Consider the following 18369-nt stretch of genomic DNA (forward strand, 5'->3'; position numbering starts at 1 on the left):
TGGTAAACAGACTGTGTTCCAGAACTTTCTAAGTGACCTCCCTTCTCTTCCTCCTTTGCCACAGTCAGGGGTTGGAAAAGCAATAGATCTGCTTTCTCGGTGGCTCTGAAGTGACTTCTTGGCAGAGAAGAATTTCCCTTGTCTATTGCAACAGAGTTCAGGCCAAACTTTCCTAGGAGAAGAGCAGGCTCACTGGCCTGGCTGGGAGCTGGTGGCCAGCTGAGAGCTTGTTTTGGTGGAGGGACCTGGGAGGAGCCCCTCAGCTCAGCCTGCTTACTAGAAAGTGAGGCAACCTTCCCACCCTCCCACACAGACTTCTCCAGCCACAGGCAGGGCTAGAAGTCTTCCCCACAGGGCAAGCTCCAGACCAGCCTTAAGAGAGTAGAAGCTTTGCAGAGAGTCTGTCCGTATCAGAAAGCAGGATTGTGCTCCTTACCCACACAACACACTAGTGCTGGTGTCCTGCATGTGTAGCAGGTGACTGACTAAGAAGTGAAACGGCTTCTATCTCTAAGTTCTGCTGCTCTGCATTTACAACTTCCAGCCCTGCCTCACTCATATTTCCTGGATTTGACGTATATGCCTCCTGGGACAACCTGTGAGAACTGTGACAAGTACAGAAAACTGGAGGTCAGGGTATGGAGTCCAGCTGATACAGAGGGTCTAATGGTCAGGCCTAAACAGACAGGGAAGGGGTTGCCTTGGAGAGGGTCCCCATCTGGACAGAATGTCCCCCTACATGTGACAGTCAGCGCAGATCACAAGAGCACGTCTTCAGTCCTCAAATCCCACAGTATGCATGCCATGACATGTCACACCCAAGGCACAGCATGCCTTACACCAGAGGGCTGCTCACACTGAGGCATGGGACCCTGGCCCCACGGTGCAGTGGTGGCAGCCATACAGATATTGAGCCTGGCAGCTGCAAGGTGGGTTGGTGTCATTCCGTGTGGGGTGGGAGGATGAGCCCATGCAGGCAGTAGAGGCCACAGGCCCCCACAACCTCTACCTAAGCACCACAATTCCAAAGGCCTCACACAGGCTTTGGGCTTTTGGGTCTGAGGCTTATGGAGGCAGGTCCCCGCCCGCCGGTGCTATGATGCTGTCTGCACAATGGTGCTTGCAGTGTCAGCTGGCCATCCTTTGGGACAGGACTCCCAGGCAGGGTGGGCCAGGATACTTCTAGGGATCTCCTGACTCACCAGGGGTTGGGCCATCACCTTGTTGTTGTTCTTCAGTCGCTCAGTTGTGTCCAACTCTGTGACCCCATGGACTGCAGCAGAGCAGGCTTCCCTGACCTTTACTATCTCTCGGAGTTTACTCAAACTCATGCCCATTGAGTCGATGATGCCATCCAACCATCTCATCCTCTGTCGTACCCTTCTCCTTCTGCCCTCAGTCCTTCCCAGAATCAGGGTCTTTTCCAGTGAGTTGGCTCTTTGCATTGGGTGGCCAAAGTACTGGAGCTTCAGCTTCAACATCAGTACTTCTAATGAATATTCAGGGTTGATTTCCGCTAGGATTGACTAGTTTGATCTCCATGCTGTCCAAGGGACTCTCAAGAGTCTTCTCCAGCACCACAGTTTGAAAGCATCAATTCTTTGGCACTCAGCTTTCTTTATGATCCAACTCTCACATCTGTAAATGAATACTGGAAAAACCATAGCTTTGACTATATGGATCTTTTGTCAGCAAACTGATATCTCTGCTCTTTAATATGCTGTCTAGGTTTGTTATAGCTTTACTTCCAAGGAGCAAACATCTTTTAATTTCAGGGCTGCAGTCACCACCCATAGTAATTTTGGAGCCCAAGAAAATAAAGTCTGTCACTGTTTCCATTGTTTCCCTATCTATTTGCCATGAAGTGATGGGACTGGATGCCATGATCTTAGTTTTTTGAATGTTGAGTTTTAAGTCAGCTTTTTTACTCTCCTTTCCCCTTCATCAAAAGGCTCTTTAGTTCCTCTTTACTTTCTGCCACTAAGGTGGTGTCATCTGCATATCTGAGGTTACTGATATTTCTCCCGGCAGTCCTAATTCCAGCTTGAGCTTCATCCAGTCCGGTATTTCTCATGATGTACTCTGCATATAAGTTCAATAAGCAGGATGACAATATACAGCCTTGTACTCCTTTCCCAATTTTTAACCATTCCGTTGTTCCATGTCCGGTTCTAAGTATTGCTTCTTGACCTGCATACAGGTTTCTCAGGAGGCAAGTAAGGTGGTTTGGTATTCCCATGTTGTTAAGAATTTTCCAGTTTGTTGTGATCCACACAGTCACAGGCTTTCATGCAGTCAATTTTAGAAGTAGTAGGTGTTTTTCTGAAATTCTTCTGCTTTTTCTATGATCCAGTGGATGTTGGCAATTTGATCTCTGGTTCCTCTGCCTTTTCTAAATCCAGCTTGTATGTCTGGAAGTTCTTGGTTCACCTACTGTTGAAGCCTAGCTTGAAGGATTTTGAGCATTACCTTGCTAGTATGCAAAATGAGTGCAATTGTGCGGTAGTTTGAACATTCTTTGGCAATGTCCTTCTTTGGGACTGGAATGAAAACTGACCTTTGCCAGTCCTGCGGCCAGTGCTGAGTTTTCCAAATTTGCTGGCATATTGAGTGCAGTACTTTAACAGCATCATCTCTTAGGATTTTAAATAGCTCAGCTGGAATTCCGTCACCTCCACTAGCTTTGTTCGTAGTGATGCTTCCTAAGGCCCACTTGACTTCACACTGCAGGATGTCTGGCTCTTGGTGAGTGAGCACACCATCACTCAGGCTAAGCCAAATATCCTCTTTATGGATAAGCCTGCCCCAGTCCTGGCCCACTCGCCATCAGCCTGCATACTTTGGGCCTCGCTCTAGTGAGAATCATGGTGGGGTCTGCCCAAGCCCCCTCTGACTCTCACCCACCCAGGGGACGGGAGAATAGAGAAGTGTGCTGGGCCCGCTCCCAGCAAGCCTGAGTCAATGGTGAACCGCTGTCCTTTGCCCTGCCTTGCTCCCTCACTTTCAGGGTTTTCTGTGGTTTCCTGAGAACACAGCTGTGCCTGCCCATCCTGCCCCCCGATAACCAGCTCCAGTCTGGCCGTCTGACCCTAAGGCCTGGTGATGCAGGGAGCAGACATGCCTCTCCCGATAATGTCACTGGGCTGGGAGGCCAGGCCCCAGACCACAACAGGCTGTGCCTGGCCAGGGGAGGAGCACACTCATCAGCAGAACGTGGGCCCCATGAGGAGACCAGGCCGCTCACGTGCAGAGTCCCTGCCTGCCAAGTTTCTGTGATTATTTTGAAACAATTCCCAGCAACAGACACCCCACCTGGCCCAGCACCGAGTCTCCTCGCAGCCCCGGAACAACGGCTCCCAGCCCTGGGCAGCACGTTGCTGTGAGACAGCTGCTGTAACTGGATCTTGAGCCTGGCTGCCAGCACTTTGCACACGGGCACGCCTGCTCCTAGGCCGAGCTCTGGGCTGTATAGAGCGTGGCTGCTGGACTAAACATGGGTCCCCACTCAGATAGCAAACCCTTGTTCAAGACTGGGGTGTCCTACTCAGCCCCGTCTTCAGCCTGGGGCCACTGGCCTCCAACCACAGAACCACAGCTCCTCTGGCGCAAGCACTCCCCTGCCCACTCCCACAGGACAAACAAAGGACTCAGGGGCAGTTCCTCTGGCCAGAGGCTGGCATATATCAGTCCAGTCACCAGCCTAGAGCCCAACCCAGGTCCATGAGGGTCCTCATGACACACGGTATGCCTGGTTCATCCTCCTGGTGAATGAAGGCAAGGATGGGGCCAGGGCTGGCTTGCTGAGGCAGGAGTAATAGCTTGGGGTGAAGACATGGTAGTCTCAGCTGGGGACAGGGTGTCAGAGAGTGACATAGATGCCCTTATCAGGGTGTATCAAGTGGATCACAGCCCACAAACTGCAGTGGAGAGACTGTCCACCAAGTACAGTGCCTATGGAGGGTACCAGACTCCCAGGCCTCATGGCCTTGGGTTGAGGGCAGGGAGCACCCGGCCTGCCCACAGCTGCCCTCAGTGCTACACTGTGCAGAAGGCTTTGGTCGGCAGATACACACCCATGAGCCCAGTGGTCCACACAGCGCCCCTGACTGCACTGGGGCTGCTGCAGAGTATTCCAGAGGGCCTCCTGGGAACCTGGGACTCGGGACTGTTTGTACAGTCCTCCCTCTGACACAGCCTACTCAGTGGCCTTGACCCCCTGACCCCAGTTGAGGAGGGATGACTGGCAGGGGAGGGGCAGGCTCCCTTCTCCACTCTTCTCAGGCCCTCTGCTCAGTCCCTGGCCTTCCCTCCCCAGCCAGGTCCCAAAGCCCAGGGTACAGAGCTCTGATGTGCCTGGGCCAGCAGCCAGCAAGTCACGGAGAGACTGAGGACGGGGGCCTCCAGTCCGGACCCTGGTTCCCAAGGAGTCTCTCGGGCTGTAGTCGGGGTGTCCTGCGGAAATCCTGGTGGGATGGAAAATCCCCAGCAGTTGGGCCCCGGCTGAGCTGTGACCCTGCACTTTCCCCACCCGCCAGGGGTCAGCCGGCTCGCTGCTTCCTGCTTCCCTTTGATGTCCCCGTGTGAGGGAGGGGTCAGCGCCCCTCTGGGCTTGAGCACACATGCTCACTGGGCTGCAACGAGCAGCCCTGCTTCTGGGGCCTGGGGATGCTGGGGTCAGGCGGGGGACCTAGGGGGTGGGGAAGGAGGCCAGGTGGAAAAACCCCAGCCTGGGCAGAGAGTTCCTGGGAAAGAGGGAAGGAAGGGGCTGCCCTGAGCCCACCAAAAACACGCTCACTCACCCTCCTGGGCTGTCTGATTGGGGAGTGAGATGCTGTGATGAGTCTCTGTCTAGACAGGGGAACTGAGGCCTCTGGACAATCCAGGCACCGTCACTCGAATGGCCTCCTCGGGGCCTTCCTCTCACGTCTGGGGAACATCCCAAAAGACTTCAATAGTTGCTGCCATTTGCCAGGCCTCCACACAGCATCGGGCCCCAGTCTCTGAGTGTGCCCTCACCAAATCGCCAGCTCTGGGTGGAGGGCAGAGCTCACAGAGCCAGGCCTGGGGGCCCTAGTTCCACCATCCTGCAGGCTCCCTGCTGACAAGGCAGGTGCTCCCCTGAACACTGGGAAGGAGGTGGCCTTTTAACCAGCCAAATAGCCCCAGGAGGTATCTGCTGGTTTTAATTCTGGTTCACAGATAAGGAAAATGATGCAAAGAAAGATGAGGTGATCTGTCCAATGACACGTACCTCATCTGTGCTAGAACTGACATCCAAATTGAGTGGCCTGGAGCTGCTATATGTGGCACTGCTGTGCTGTCCTGGCAGGTCACACCTACACATTCTAAGGTCCCCAAGAGCCCACCGGGCCCAGCCACCCTGGAGAGGTGCCCCGGGGGAGTGGGCAGCCGAAGTTCATGCAGCAAGGCCGTAAGGTGAGCTGGGCAGGAGAGGGGGCCCTGCTCTCTGCTCCTTCCACCTGTAGGGGTTGGGGAGCAGGTCAACTCTCTAGAAGAACCTGAGAAAATGGCAGGGGCAGCGCCCTGGAGGCATGGGGACCTTCAGCAGAAGCTTGAGGGGCAGTTCGCCTTCCCTGCAGTAGTGGCTCATCTGCCTGGGAGTCCAGGTGTCTGGCCCCCACCGGCCTGTGCAAAAAGGCTTTGAGATCCTGAGGGCAATGCTGTGGAGATGCAGGTGGCTGGGAAGGTGACTCTCCCCACCCCTTTTAATGTTCAAACAACTCATCTTGTTGACTTTGATGCACAGGGGTAGGCAGAGTGGCTTTGAAGTCAGCCCTTAGGGGACATTCCTATCAGCTCCTGCAGAGATAATCTCCCACCCGACCCTGGGAGTCAGTGCCACTCTTGGGATCACCCCCTACAGTGAGGGACCTTTCTGGCAGCCTTGGGAACAGGGGGCCTTAGGTGGGTACAGAAAGCCTTGCCTTGGGAAATGGGGAGAGCAGGGGAGAGGCAGCCCAGGACACAGGCCCCCAGACACCCCTGCCCTCTGCTCTGCCCCCCAGGCACTGGTGTCCTCAGAGAGAACCCAAGGGGTAGAAGGTGCTGGAGAACCACCCTCCCTGACCGCCAACCCTGACCGTTGCCAGCAGGCTCTACCTCGGAGCTCGTGATCTGCTCCTTTGTACTGTCTGCCAGCCCAGGAGCTCATTGAGGGGCACCCCCATCTGATGGCCCCTGTGTCCCAGCAGTGGGCCTGCACAAGAGGGACAGAATGAATGATGAATCAATTAATGATGCAGAAATTGGTTAGCATGGGTATCTCCTGGATTCTCGGATACCCAGACACTTCAGGAGCACAAGAAGGCAGCAAGTGGCCTGCAGCCCTGGCAGCAGGGGTGGGAGGGGCAGTGGCATGAGCGGCCGGCCGAGGCGACCAGGGTCAGGGGAGCGGCTGCAGGAGGCGGCATCCCTGTGCACTGGGGTGGAGCATAGTCCCATGGGGAAGCCAGTGAGGGGTGGCATTTGGCTCCAAGTAGCCCATGCAAGAAGGGAAGCAATGCCTCATCAGGGTGGCACTTGGCCCTCCCAGGTGCCTAGCTGTGGCCCTGGGCATCTCTCTGGGCTCACACCCACGCATGTGCAGGGAAGGCCTCTTGGGCTCCAAGGTCACCTCCCCAACAACGATGGCAGTGGCAGGCCTTGGCGAGCCTAGGGACTCCGTTGCTTGGGAGGTCTTTGCCTGAGCACAGGCTGAGGAGGCCCGCGAGTCTGAGGGCGAGCCTTGCCTTTCCCTCCCCTCTCTCAGCCTGGTTCTCCAGCGAGCTGAAGGGTTGAAAGTGCCCCTCTCTCCCCCAAGGTCAGGACAGGGAGCCCTCTCCAGCCAGGAGAGCTTGGAGAAGGCTGGTCTCCTCAGAAACCCTGCTCTGTAAGTGCCCACTGGCCTCAAGCAAATCACTCTGTGTGGCCAAGATAGTTTTTGCTGCATCCGCATGGACCTCCTTCCCTGTGCGGTTGTTCTGAGGATTAAATGCAGTCGACAATGAAGTTAAGGAGCTTCACAGTTACAGAGGGCTGGTGCTGCAGGCATGACTGTTCTTCGGATGACATGTGCCTGTACTAGAAGACTATCGCCCTCCCTGAGAAGAGCAGGGGCCCCACGGGCTATGAATGAGGCAATGTGAGAGCAGAGGCCAGGTCCTAGGACCTTGGGAACAGCCCCTGGGCCTGGCAGGGTCTTGGCTTCCATCATGAAGAAGGTGCCACAGGGGCCAGGGGCTGGGCAAGAAGCAACATGAGCAGGGGACAGAACCCCAGGCCTTGCCAAGGAGTAGGTCACAGGCTGAGAAGACATGTGTTCTAGTGCGTGACTTAGTGTGTGTGAGGGTAGATGGATGTGAGGAGCATCCATGAGAATTTCCGAGCAGTTTCCATCCCATTCCTATAGCCTTCAGGTGGGTTCAGCCTGGCAGGGGTGTCAGGGGAGACTGTGGACTTCAGGCTGCAGAGCACTCTCCCTATGGCCCTGGATCCCAGGCTGCTGCTTTCCCACTGCTGGGAACTGGTCTCTGGGGACACAGGGGTCCAAGTCACTACTCCCATCCAGGTTTCACCTGGGTGTAGGTCTCAGCTCCTTTAAACCAATCTCAGAGGTTCATCTGGGAGTCACAGCCACGTGTTCAAGTCCACCAGGCTTGGAGGCAGGGCAGAGGCTTTGGGGTGAAGTCTGGTCTTAGGCATCAGAACAAGCTGGACGAGGGAGGGAATGGGAGCCTTTGTTCTAGAAGTACGCAGATTCCTGGCGACACCAGGGGGCGGGGGCTGTGCAGAGTCCCTCTCAGGGCCTTTCAGGAGGGGCACTCAGAACTCTGCTCAGCAGCGTTTAAAAATTAGCAAGCGGAGGAGTTAGAGGCCCTGCAGTTAACCCCTTTTAAGCCTTTGAAGGCTGTTTGAACTGTTAATCAGAAAGGCTGAGCTGAAGGGCCATGGCCACTCCCCCACCCCACCCCACCCCCACCCCCTGCCCCGAAGGCCTGTCCCTAGCTGGGTCTCTGAGGCTGGGCATTAAAGATGAGAAACTGCTGTCTGCGTGGGGTCTACTGAAGCCCCCTGCCCCCTCCAAGACTCTGATGTTGACGGCCTCTTTGTTTTCTCATCTCAGCCTATTCAAGGCCATTTTTCAGCTTGCTGGCTTTGCGTTAAGATTGGGGGGATTTTCCACCCTTTTGAGGTTATGAAATAGCTCAGCAAGGACGAGGCCTCCCTGCGGGAGTCAAACCCAGCTTCCTCCCGCACATGCTGCAGGGAAAGGCTCTTTACTGCCACAATTCCAGGAGTGATATGAGACAGGAGGAAGGCCTCTGGGGAACGGGGTCTCTCCTTGTCTGTCCTGGGAAAAGGTGGCCAGCGGAGAGCCACAGTGGCTGGAGGCGCATCCCAGCAGGGCCATTTTTAGGCCAGTGGCCATCCACTGCCAAGGGTCAGAGGACCAGGAACTCTGGTTTCAGTCTGGGCTCTGCAGGGGACACAATCCCTGGGCAGGTGACCTTCCCCTCTTCCTGGTCTCTTGGATTTCCTGTACCGCTCTGGCTCTATCCTCAATCTTCTTTGTAGGCTCGCCCTCCTGGCCTGGTGGTTAACACCTGAGCTCCTCAGGACTGGCTTCCCTTTGCTCTCCAAAACACTTCCTTGAGCAGCACCTGCAGCTTCCCGCATTGTCTGTGGGTCCCTGATTCCCAAATGTGTCTTCAGTCTGGCCCTCCACGCTTTAGACCCGCATTCCAGTCATCAGCCCCACAGCGTCCTTCCACAGTCTCTGTCATTCCAGACTTCACAGCACCAAGGCAGCGTTTCCTCCCACCAAGATCCCTACCACCCACCCTTGCCATGAAAGCCAGAAACCCCAGAATCATTCCCAGCACTTCCCCTTCCTAGCTGCCCAGGTCAGTCCAACACCATGCCAGTGTTTTCATCCTGAGATCTTTGGGAGAGTTCTGCTTCTCTCTGCTCCCTTCACACCTGCCCAGGCAGGCCAGAGTCTCTAGCATCGCAGGACCTCTGTCCCCTTCCAGTACCTTCTCCACTCAGAGGAAGGGGATCATTTCAGAATGCGAATCCCACTGGGCCACTCTCTATGTGGAAGCTTTCAGTGGCTCTCAGCACTCTTAGGACAAGGCCAAAGTCAGCAGCAGGGTGGCTGAGCTGGCCCAGCCTCCACCTGCAGCTCCCCTCTCTTCACTTGTTTCCCATGTCTGTCCTCTTTCGGACCTTTTGGCTCATGGGCTCCATCCACCAGGGGGCCCTTTGCCTTCAGCTCTTGTCCAGCTGCTCCGCCCCCATTTCCCCAAGGGAACTTCTAGAACCCCAGACTAAATCCTGGTACAGACCCTGTTCTAGGTGGCTCCTGTCATGAAACCCCTCTGTGTTCCCATCCTCAGAGCACTCCCCTCGGGATGCTGTAAAACACAAATGCACACAGTGCGTAGCCTCTCTGCCCACTGGACCACAAGCCCCATGAGCACAGGGGCTGCTCAGTTCCTGTTCCTATTGAATTCCGACTGCCTGGTGAGTTTTCAACAAAGATCTGTTCAATGATTAAATCTGTAAAATGGCAATGATGGCTGCCCTGACTCTCAGACAGAATCCACTGCCTGGGCAAGTGCTGTGTAGGTGGCAGAACACTAACTGCATATGGCCTCGAGTACAGGCGGGCTCTGCAGGGGCCTGCTACAACATCCAAGAACAGCACAGCAGAAACAGGCTCCATAAGCAAGCAGAATGAAGGAAGAGGGGCTCCCTTGTTAGAGGGAGCAAGAGAAAGGATTCCACTGGGCCACACTGGGAAATGGCTCCCCACTCTATAAAAGTAATTTGCCCCAAGACTACTTCCTGTCACACCATCAGATATTACTCACCTCTGCCCTCCTGGACACACTCACACTCAAGCAGACACAATCTGGCTCTCTGCTCCCATTGGGCCCTCTTCACAGCCCAGCGTCACCGATGTGGCCTCTGGACTGAACTACTCTGGTGCACACTTGCCACAGCTGGCCTAGGCCTCCGATGGCCCTGGCCCTCTCTCCCACCCCCATCTCCACCCTGAAGCCCAGTCAGAGCCTGGGTAGGGGCCCACTCTGTCTGGGCAGTGGCCTGAGGAGTTGGGCGTGGGCCTGAGCTGGGAATAGGCTTGTGTGCTGGGCACTGGCCCCCCAGGGAGTCCTCATTCTATAACACTAATTGCTACAATTAGCAGGAGAAAAGGCTATTAGATCAGTTTCTTCTCCTGGCTAAAGCCTGGCTGCTGGGGAGGGTGAGTCCTAGCCCGAAGCTTTTCGAAGCAGCAAAGATTCTTCCATAAAGGAGGCCACATTTAAATTGCAAACAAGGGCCTCGCCCAGCCCAAGGAAAGGCTCCCAGGATAAGGCTTCAGTTTCCCAGAAGGAGCGGCTGGGAAGCAAGTACAAACTCCAGTTCTGGGGTTTTTGTACCTTCCCGATCTGATCAGAACTTTGGTTCATCCAGGCGCCCGTCAGTGACCCAGTTCTGCTAGGGCCGGCCAGCAAGGAGGAACATGGCAATGGCTCGGGAAGGAAGGACAGTACTAGGGGCCAGCCCCTTCCCCTTGCCCCGCCAATACCAGGCCTGCTCTGAAGCCCCCTCAGATGCCTCCTCCTCACAGAGCTTATTGCAAATCTTCTGGGTCTGCTGTCTATCGAGAGCCAATCACTCATCAGTCTGTGCTAACTGGAAAAGGTGAGAGGGCCATTCATCCTCTACCCAGGTCACCTCTCATTTAGACAAGACATAGGTACCTATGCTGGAAATGGCTTAGGGGACTACAGCTTAAAGACAGTTCCAACTAAAGCCCCAGGCGGCAGCCCACAGCCTTGGGATGGAGGCACCTGCCAACTTAGAGTTACATGGTTAGCCAGGGAAGGGCGTTCTCCAATTGGCCAAGCCTGGGTCAGGGTCTCAGGAGAGGGTGAACTGTGTATGCTGGATATGGCAGGATGTAGGTCAGGGCTTGCTTCATTTAAAAGACCAGAGCAGAGATCAGCCCAGCCCCCAGAGCTGGTCTCACACAGCAGCCCTCACCTAGGGTGCCCCCCAGGGGATATATGGCAATGTTTGGAGACATTTTTGACAATTACAAGTGTGGAGGTGCTACTGGTGTCTATTGGATGTAGAGGCCAGGCAAGCTGCTAAACATCCTATGATAGCCAAAGGACAGACAAAGGTCTGCCCCCCTGCAAGAAAGAATGGTCTGGCCCCAAATGTCACCAGTATGGCAGTTAAGAAACCCTTGGTCTGTGGGGCTAAGATTCTGACATGCTGTGTGCTTTCTCACTGCGTTCTGAAAATGGATGCACACTTTCCTGGCCTGGCCTCTTCCTTCATTCAACAAATCAATGAAGCCATTCAACAGAAATGCATGACGTACCCCGCCGTGTGCAGACCCTGTAGAAAAGACAGACACGCTCTCATGGGGCCTCCCTTCCGGTGGAGGAGACCAGCAGGCAACAAATAAGTAGATGCCTAAGGAGACAGAAAATACTGTGGCGTAGTCTGTGCCTATAGAAGCTTGAAATGTAGTGCTCACCTATCAAGTGAATGAAGGGGCCAACTGAAATGGCAGAGGTCTTTTTGACAAGCAGCATTTCAGGTGATACCTGAAGGAGGAGAAACTGTCATCGGAAGATGACAGGGAAGGATGAGCCAGGCAGAAGTAGCTGGTGCAAAGGCCCTGAGGCACTTGGCTGGTTGGAGAAATAGGTAGAAGGCTGGTGTGATGGGAGCTCAGAGAGGGAGAAAGACAGTGGGCAGGGCAGATCTTGTAAAGCCTGATGGAATATGAATTTAATTTCCTGAAAATAGAAGCTACTGAGGATGCCTGGTAGAGGAGGTATAGGACACACATTCATTCGTTTGTTCTTGGCTTTGGGGACTCTACTGCATAGGACATGGGATTATTCACAGCCCTAAGTTCATGAAACACTGTCACCCCATAAGGGTCTGTGGGAGGCATCCCTGTGTTCTTTTTGATTCTCCATTTAAAAACTATTCTCTGTCTTCCTCTCCTTCTGCTGTAAACAGCTGCTCCAGTGTAATTTATTTATCATTGTGTGTACGTGCCCTGGTAATGCATGTAGTATCTTATCGCATGTCTGGATGGTGTGTTAATTAAATACAGAACTGTACACTGAGGCCCTTGTTCTGTCTGGCATTTGTGTCACTCAGTGTCATGTTTGCACGTCTCCATTTTGTGAGGTGTACATCTAGTCCTTCCTAGTAACCACAGCGCCAGGTTCCAACTCCCCACCCCCATAGGCCGGGCTGCACTGAGCATGCACACACACAGCCCCTTGTTCTGGTGAGAACTGCTCTCACTGTTTACCCAGGAGGGAAACTGCTAGGTTGCAGGTATTAAATATTTTATTTGAGGAAGAAGTGCTGGATGGCTCTCCAGAATGCCTGTGCCTGTCTCTATTCCCACCTGCAACACACAGGAGGCTTGTTTCCTGCATTTCTGCCAACACTTGGCATTATCCTACTTTCTAATTCTTCTCAAATGAATATCTGTTGCTTTTGTTTGCATTTATCTGATTATTGATAAGCTTGAGCATCTTTTCAAATAGTTGTTAACCCTCCTGCAAATTGCCAACTAATATATTTTCCCCACTTTTCTTTGGGGCTTTTTATCTTTTTCTGATTGATTTGTAAGACTTTCGGTGTTTATTTTAGCCATTGTTTCCTTATCAGTTATATTTGTCTCAAATATCTTGCAATATGTCATCTATAACCTGAGCAGAGTAACACAAGTAAGAGTGAAAAAAGGGAAGACACTAATATGAAAATAGTTTTGACCTTTGCCTTGATGGATTTATTTAACAGATAATTAGCATGTACTCAAGTTCATAAATTTTAATCTTGAGGTTTGTGCTTTCTGGGTCCTGAATAAGACCCCAAGGCCACCCTGGGCCATGAAATTCTTCAGAGTTTCCTCCTACTACACAAATGTCAAGCACTTTTTAGTTGTAAATCTTTAAGTGCCTGTGGAGCCTGTTTTTCCAGAGGATCACATAGGAATCCACACTCATATTTCTCCATTTAGGGCTAACTTTCCCAATACCATCTTCTCAATAGTCTGTGGTGCCACCTCTATTTCATGCCACCTTCCTCTAGATACAGGGCTGCCTTTGAAGTTTCTTCTGGGCCTCTGTCTCCCACCATTCCAATTACTGAGGCTTGGAATATGCCCCAGGATCTGCTGGTACAAGGCTTTCTCTGTTCTCCTTTTCCAAAGTTCACTTGGTGTTTGTAGATCTTTTTCTTTCACATACACTTTAGAATATGTTTGTCAAGTTCCTCAAAAGCTCCAACTGGAAATTTAACCAGAGTTGTACTGAGTTTACAGATTTGGAAAAACCTGACATCTCTCTAGTGCTAAGCTGCCCCATCCAAGAGAACAGAATGTCTCTCCATATCAAAGATCTTTAATAAAATTTTATCCTTCAATTAAATTTAAAAATTTTCTTCATAAAAGCCTTTTTTGTTAACTCCAAAGACCTAATATAAACTTTGCTGCTATACTAATTTCTTCTACCTTAGCTTCTAACATGCTTTTAAATTATTCACTACCGACATAAGAAAAATGCTTTGGGCAGGGGGTACATTGATCTGACAACCAAAAACTTTGCTGAAGTCTCTTTTAGAGCCTAAAGTTGAGTTTTTGCCCATGCAGCTCAGTAGTTTTCAGAGTGTGGTCCGAGGACCCCCAGAGAGCCGCTGCAGCGCTTTCTCGGGGCCCACACTCTTTTCACGACACTGCTCAGACAGCGCTGGCCTCTTCTGTTTCCACTCTCACCGAGTTAAAGAGCTTTCCAGAGGCAGCAGGACCCCACTGGAATATGTGCTTGTGCTAGCGTATGTTTTAAGCATTTCTCAGTTGTAAATTCTAAGAGGTAACTATCAGCAGATGCAACCCATGTTAACAAAAGCTCTTTAGGGACTTCAGTAATTTTTAAAAGTATAAAGGGTCCTAAAACAAAAATGCTTAAGAACCCTGACACAAACAATCTATCTTCAATCAGCAGTTCTGTCTTTCTCTTTAGCCCTCTCTTACATTTCCTTTGCTTTTCCTGAATTGGGGGACGGCCAGGATGGCATCCTAAGTGTACTCATCTTAAAGGGACTACACACTTTTGTTTTCTCTGTTGAGTTTGCTGAAAAGTAAAGTTTCTGTATAGGACTTGTATCAGTTTAGGGAAGTTCCCTTCTAGTCTTAGCCAGTTAAGTGGTGTCCTCCCCCAAATCATAAAAGGCATTAAGCTTTATCATATAGTTTTTCTGCCTTTATTGAGAACCATATGGTTTCTCTCCTTTAGTTTCTTAATGTGGTGAATTACATGGATAGAATTTCTGATACTGGATCATCTTGCATTCCTAGGAGAAATCCCACTTGTTTAAGAATTGTTTAATATACTGTTGGATTCAGTTAGCTAATGCTGTACATGGGAGTTCTGCATCTATGTTCATAAGGGAAATAGTTCATAATTTTCTTGTGCTTTCCTTATTTGAATTTGGACATGCTCTGATTCACAATTTAAAAAGATCCCTCTAGCTGGAGCATAAATCCTGAAACAGGCCCACTTTTCTCTTCAACATGTTTGGAAACACATTAAAATAGAACTGTAATCAAGCAACTCAATCCTTAAATTTTTCTCCTAGTGAGTATCTGGAAAACAGGTGCAGAAATGGATCATTTGAGACACCATAGAAATCTGGTTAATCCTGCCTGCCTGTTTTCCTTCAAGGAGTATTGCCTGAGCAAGGTTGTGTATCAGGCTCCTGGTAAGGCAGCGGAAAAGTCCCTTCTGGGAGCTCTCTGCCCAGACAGGCGTGAGGCAACCAGGAAAGGGACTGGGAAACACACCTCAAATGTAGTTTTTACTATTACTAGCAACATTCTTGTATTTTGCAATACTCAATCTAGGTCAAAACTATTCTGTGTGGATGAATGATTCTCTTTCATGCCCAGAACAGTCCTATGGGAAGGCACTTAACCTCTATTTTACAGAAAAGGCACCAGCGGAGCAGTGGAGGGTGGCAGTGAGACTGTCCCAGCTACTGCCCACACTGAAACCCCTGACCCGAGTCATCAACCTCCATCTCCACAATTTCTGTGGCCACAACTTCTATTCCCTCCTCCCACCCCACCCCAACCTGGACCCGAGATCCTGACCCCAAAATCGGGACCGACCTTTGACTCAGAATTTCCACTGCACCTAGAAACCTCGACCTCAACTCTTGGCTTGGATTCCCAGCCCGGACTTCTAACCGCAACTCCAATCTCTCCAACTTGCAACCCCAAATCCCAACCCGGACACAGATCCCTGCCTCAGGCTCGAATCCCCAACTGGGACGCCCGCCCTGGAGCGCCTCCACGGAAATCGGATCCCGACTCGGCCTCCAGGGCCCCCATCGTCAGCCCCGACCCTGGACTCAGAACCACAGGGCGGACACCACACCCTCACCTTGACCCCCGCCCCAGCCCTGGATCCTGGACTCAGCCCGGTTCTCTCCCAGGCCCTCGGCCCCTCAGATCCCCGACGCAGACCGTGAGGCAGACTCCAGCCGCGGACTACCGCCCACCCCTGACTCGGACCCCACACGCAGAGCCGTGACGCGGACTCAGCTACGCGACTCAGAATTCCAATCTTAACGTGCAGACAGACCCCGACCTGATCACGGACTTGGAGCCCCGACCCGCAATGTGACGGGGACTCGGACCTGGATCCCCGAAGCAGAACGGCGAGGCGGCCTCCAGACACAGGTCCAGCCCTGGACTCGGACCCTGACCCTCCCATCCTCGATCCTCAGTCCCTGACTCGGAAGTACGACGCGGTTCTCGCTCCCACGTAGGCGCACAGCGAACAGCATGCACCAGCCCGGCTCGGCCCGGGCGACCGTGGCGACCCAGCAGCCTACCACCCACCCACGAGACATGGAGCTCACCTTGGCTCGTCGTCGATTGCCAGCCCCCGCGCCACCAGGCGGACCGCGCCCAGAGCACTGACGGGCCGTGAGGAGATCGCAGCCACGAAGACGGCGGCACTAAGGTAAGCGCAGCCGTGAGGAGCGCGGCCGGAGCGGCGTCTCGGTGTGGAGACCGCAGCACCAATGTGAGCGCAGCCGTGAGGAGCGCGGCCGAAGAGGCGTCTCCGTGAGGAGACCGCGGCACTGAGGTGAGCACAGCTGTGAGGAGCGCAGCCATGAGGAGCGCGGCCAGAGAGGCGTCTCGGTGAGGAGATCGCGGCACTGAGGTGAGCGCAGCCGTGAGGAGCACGGCCGGAGAGGCGTCTCCGTGAGGAGACCGCGGCACTGAGGTGAGCGCAGCCGTGAGGAGCGCAGCCATGAGGAGCGCGGCCAGAGAGGCGTCTCGGTGAGGAGATCGCGGCACTGAGGTGAGCGCGGCCGGAGGGGCTTCTCGGTGAGAAGAGCGCAGCCTGTGAAGTGCGCTGCGCGGAGAGCGGCGTGAAGAGCACGGCACCGAGGTGACTGCGGCTGTGGAGTACGCGGCCAGAGGAGCATCTTGAAGAGACGAGCGCAGCCAGAGCAGAGCACGGCCCAAGGACCGCGGCCTGAGGAGAGCCAGGTCGTGAAGAGCGTGGCCGCGAAGAGAGCGCGGCACTCAGGGGACCCTCGGCTGGGAGAAGAGAGCTGCGCGAGGTGCTGCGCGTGCCGGGGCGCAGCGACCGTCTACGGACTGGCTGCGGTGGCCCCCGACTGGGGTAGATGTGGCAGCCGCCCCGCAGCTGATTGGATAGCCTACGGGGGCGGGCGTGCCACGTGCCACTGCGCGGATTGGCCGCGGCGTGGAGAGCGGTGTGCCGCGCTCTGCCATTGGCTGAGAGGGCTGGTGCCGATGCCACCCGGGCTCGCATTGGCCGGGCGAGCCCAGCGCCACGTGCCACACCCCGCCCCGTCTGCCCAGACGCCTATGCTGATCCACCCCCACCCTCACCCCACCCCCATCCCACCCCCTCCCCAGCGGTCGGAGCGTCCACCCTTGTGATCGGATTCTGTTCCGAGCCCGCGGCGCGCTCAGCGCCCAGCTTGCCCCTGATGTGTAGCTGTGCACCCCCGAGTGACCCTGAGGAACGTCTGTGGCTTTCCGCAAGGGGCTGGCCCTCTGTGCAGCCCTCCCCAGGGTCCGCGCGGGCAGGTGAGCGGGGTGCACGGGCTCCCGTGTGGCTGCTCAGGGGGCGCACCTCCCTCTGGGGTGAACCTCCCTTGGGAGCTCTGCTCCTTCGTCTTCAGGAGACCCTGTGAGAAAGACGCCATGACTTGTCCAGGCCACCCTGTGAGAGTTGGCAAGGCTGAGGTGGCCCACGTGTTTGGCCTTCCTCCTGGACCCTGACTACTCTGTATGCGACCTCCTCCTTCTCTTCCTAGTCCTCCAGAACCTGAAGGGGGTCCTGGCTTTGTCTCTTGATTGCCTCCCCTACCCACCATCCTTCCACCCACCACCACCTAACCACCCAATCGTCTGTTCACCTACCGGTTGGCTCATCCATCCACCCATCCTCTCCTCTTTCCACTCCTCCATCCTTCCCTCCATTCATCCCTTCATCCTCATGTCTACAGAGCTCCTCCCTGGTGCCAGGCACCTGCCAAAACTGCAGTGAGAAACCCTGTCCTCATGGAGCTCTTGCTCCACTGAGGTGTTACCAGCAAGCCTGGGGCAATGTGAACCTCCCATTCCAATTGGAAAACAGTCTGGGGACATGGAATTCTAAGAGTGTTCTCCAAAGTTATTACCCCTGGCCTTCCACCCAGGGTTGAGTGGGCAGTTGTCCCCACACCCAAGGCATGCAACAAGGCCGTTCATCTCAACTGCTTTGAAAAGAGCCAGGAATCTCTCCAAGAGTAACTGAGTCTGGTTTTATCTTATGATTCAGGCTAGAGAAGAAAGGGAAAATGGTTTCATCTTTTCAGGTGTTAACAGCTTGCTCTTGGACCTTCAAAAACTGACCAGATTGGCCATCTCCCTGGCCCCCCGATCTCCATCCCAGCCAAAAGCTAGGTTGGAGCACTTGATTCAGAGGGTCGTCCACCCTTGCTGGGGGAGGTCAAATACCAACCACCAGGGTCTCTGTACTCAGAGGGCCCCATGCTTTGAGTTTAATACTCTTTTGTCACCATCTTGAAATTATTAATTATTTTATCTTCAAACTTGTGTTTTGTGAGTCAAGTCTAATGGGACAATGGAGCAGGTTCCAGGGGCTTGGAGTCTAGGTTCACAAGTGGTGCCACAGCACTCTCTGGCCTCCTGTGCCTGCTCTGCCTCTGTCTCCACTCCCCAGGGGTGACCCTCTTCACTGGCCAAGAGTGGCGGGGAGGGACTGG

The 18369-nt window shown here is 53.8% G+C and overlaps 2 protein-coding genes across 5 annotated transcripts in view; one reads left to right on the top strand and one right to left on the bottom strand.

The window, feature by feature from the left end:
• The window catches only part of KCNQ1 (potassium voltage-gated channel subfamily Q member 1), a 364451-nt gene that overhangs the window by 202215 nt on the left and 143867 nt on the right, over positions 1–18369 (top strand). The window lies entirely within an intron of this gene.
• LOC122431064 lies at positions 1615–16923 on the bottom strand. The gene is made up of 2 exons (XM_043452129.1): positions 15976–16923; positions 1615–1651 (listed from the first exon to the last, which is right to left on the bottom strand). The coding sequence occupies exons 1-2, from the start codon at positions 16902–16904 to the stop codon at positions 1633–1635; spliced, it is 948 nt and encodes a 315-aa protein (XP_043308064.1). The 5' UTR covers positions 16905–16923; the 3' UTR covers positions 1615–1632.

This window comes from Cervus canadensis, chromosome 29, assembly GCF_019320065.1.
Source record: "Cervus canadensis isolate Bull #8, Minnesota chromosome 29, ASM1932006v1, whole genome shotgun sequence".
NCBI lineage: Eukaryota > Metazoa > Chordata > Mammalia > Artiodactyla > Cervidae > Cervus > Cervus canadensis.

Bases quoted from the DNA above. Each gene is read 5' to 3' on its own strand.
- LOC122431064 (XM_043452129.1), bottom strand. From the start codon at position 16,904: ATGCGAGCCCGGGTGGCATCGGCACCAGCCCTCTCAGCCAATGGCAGA.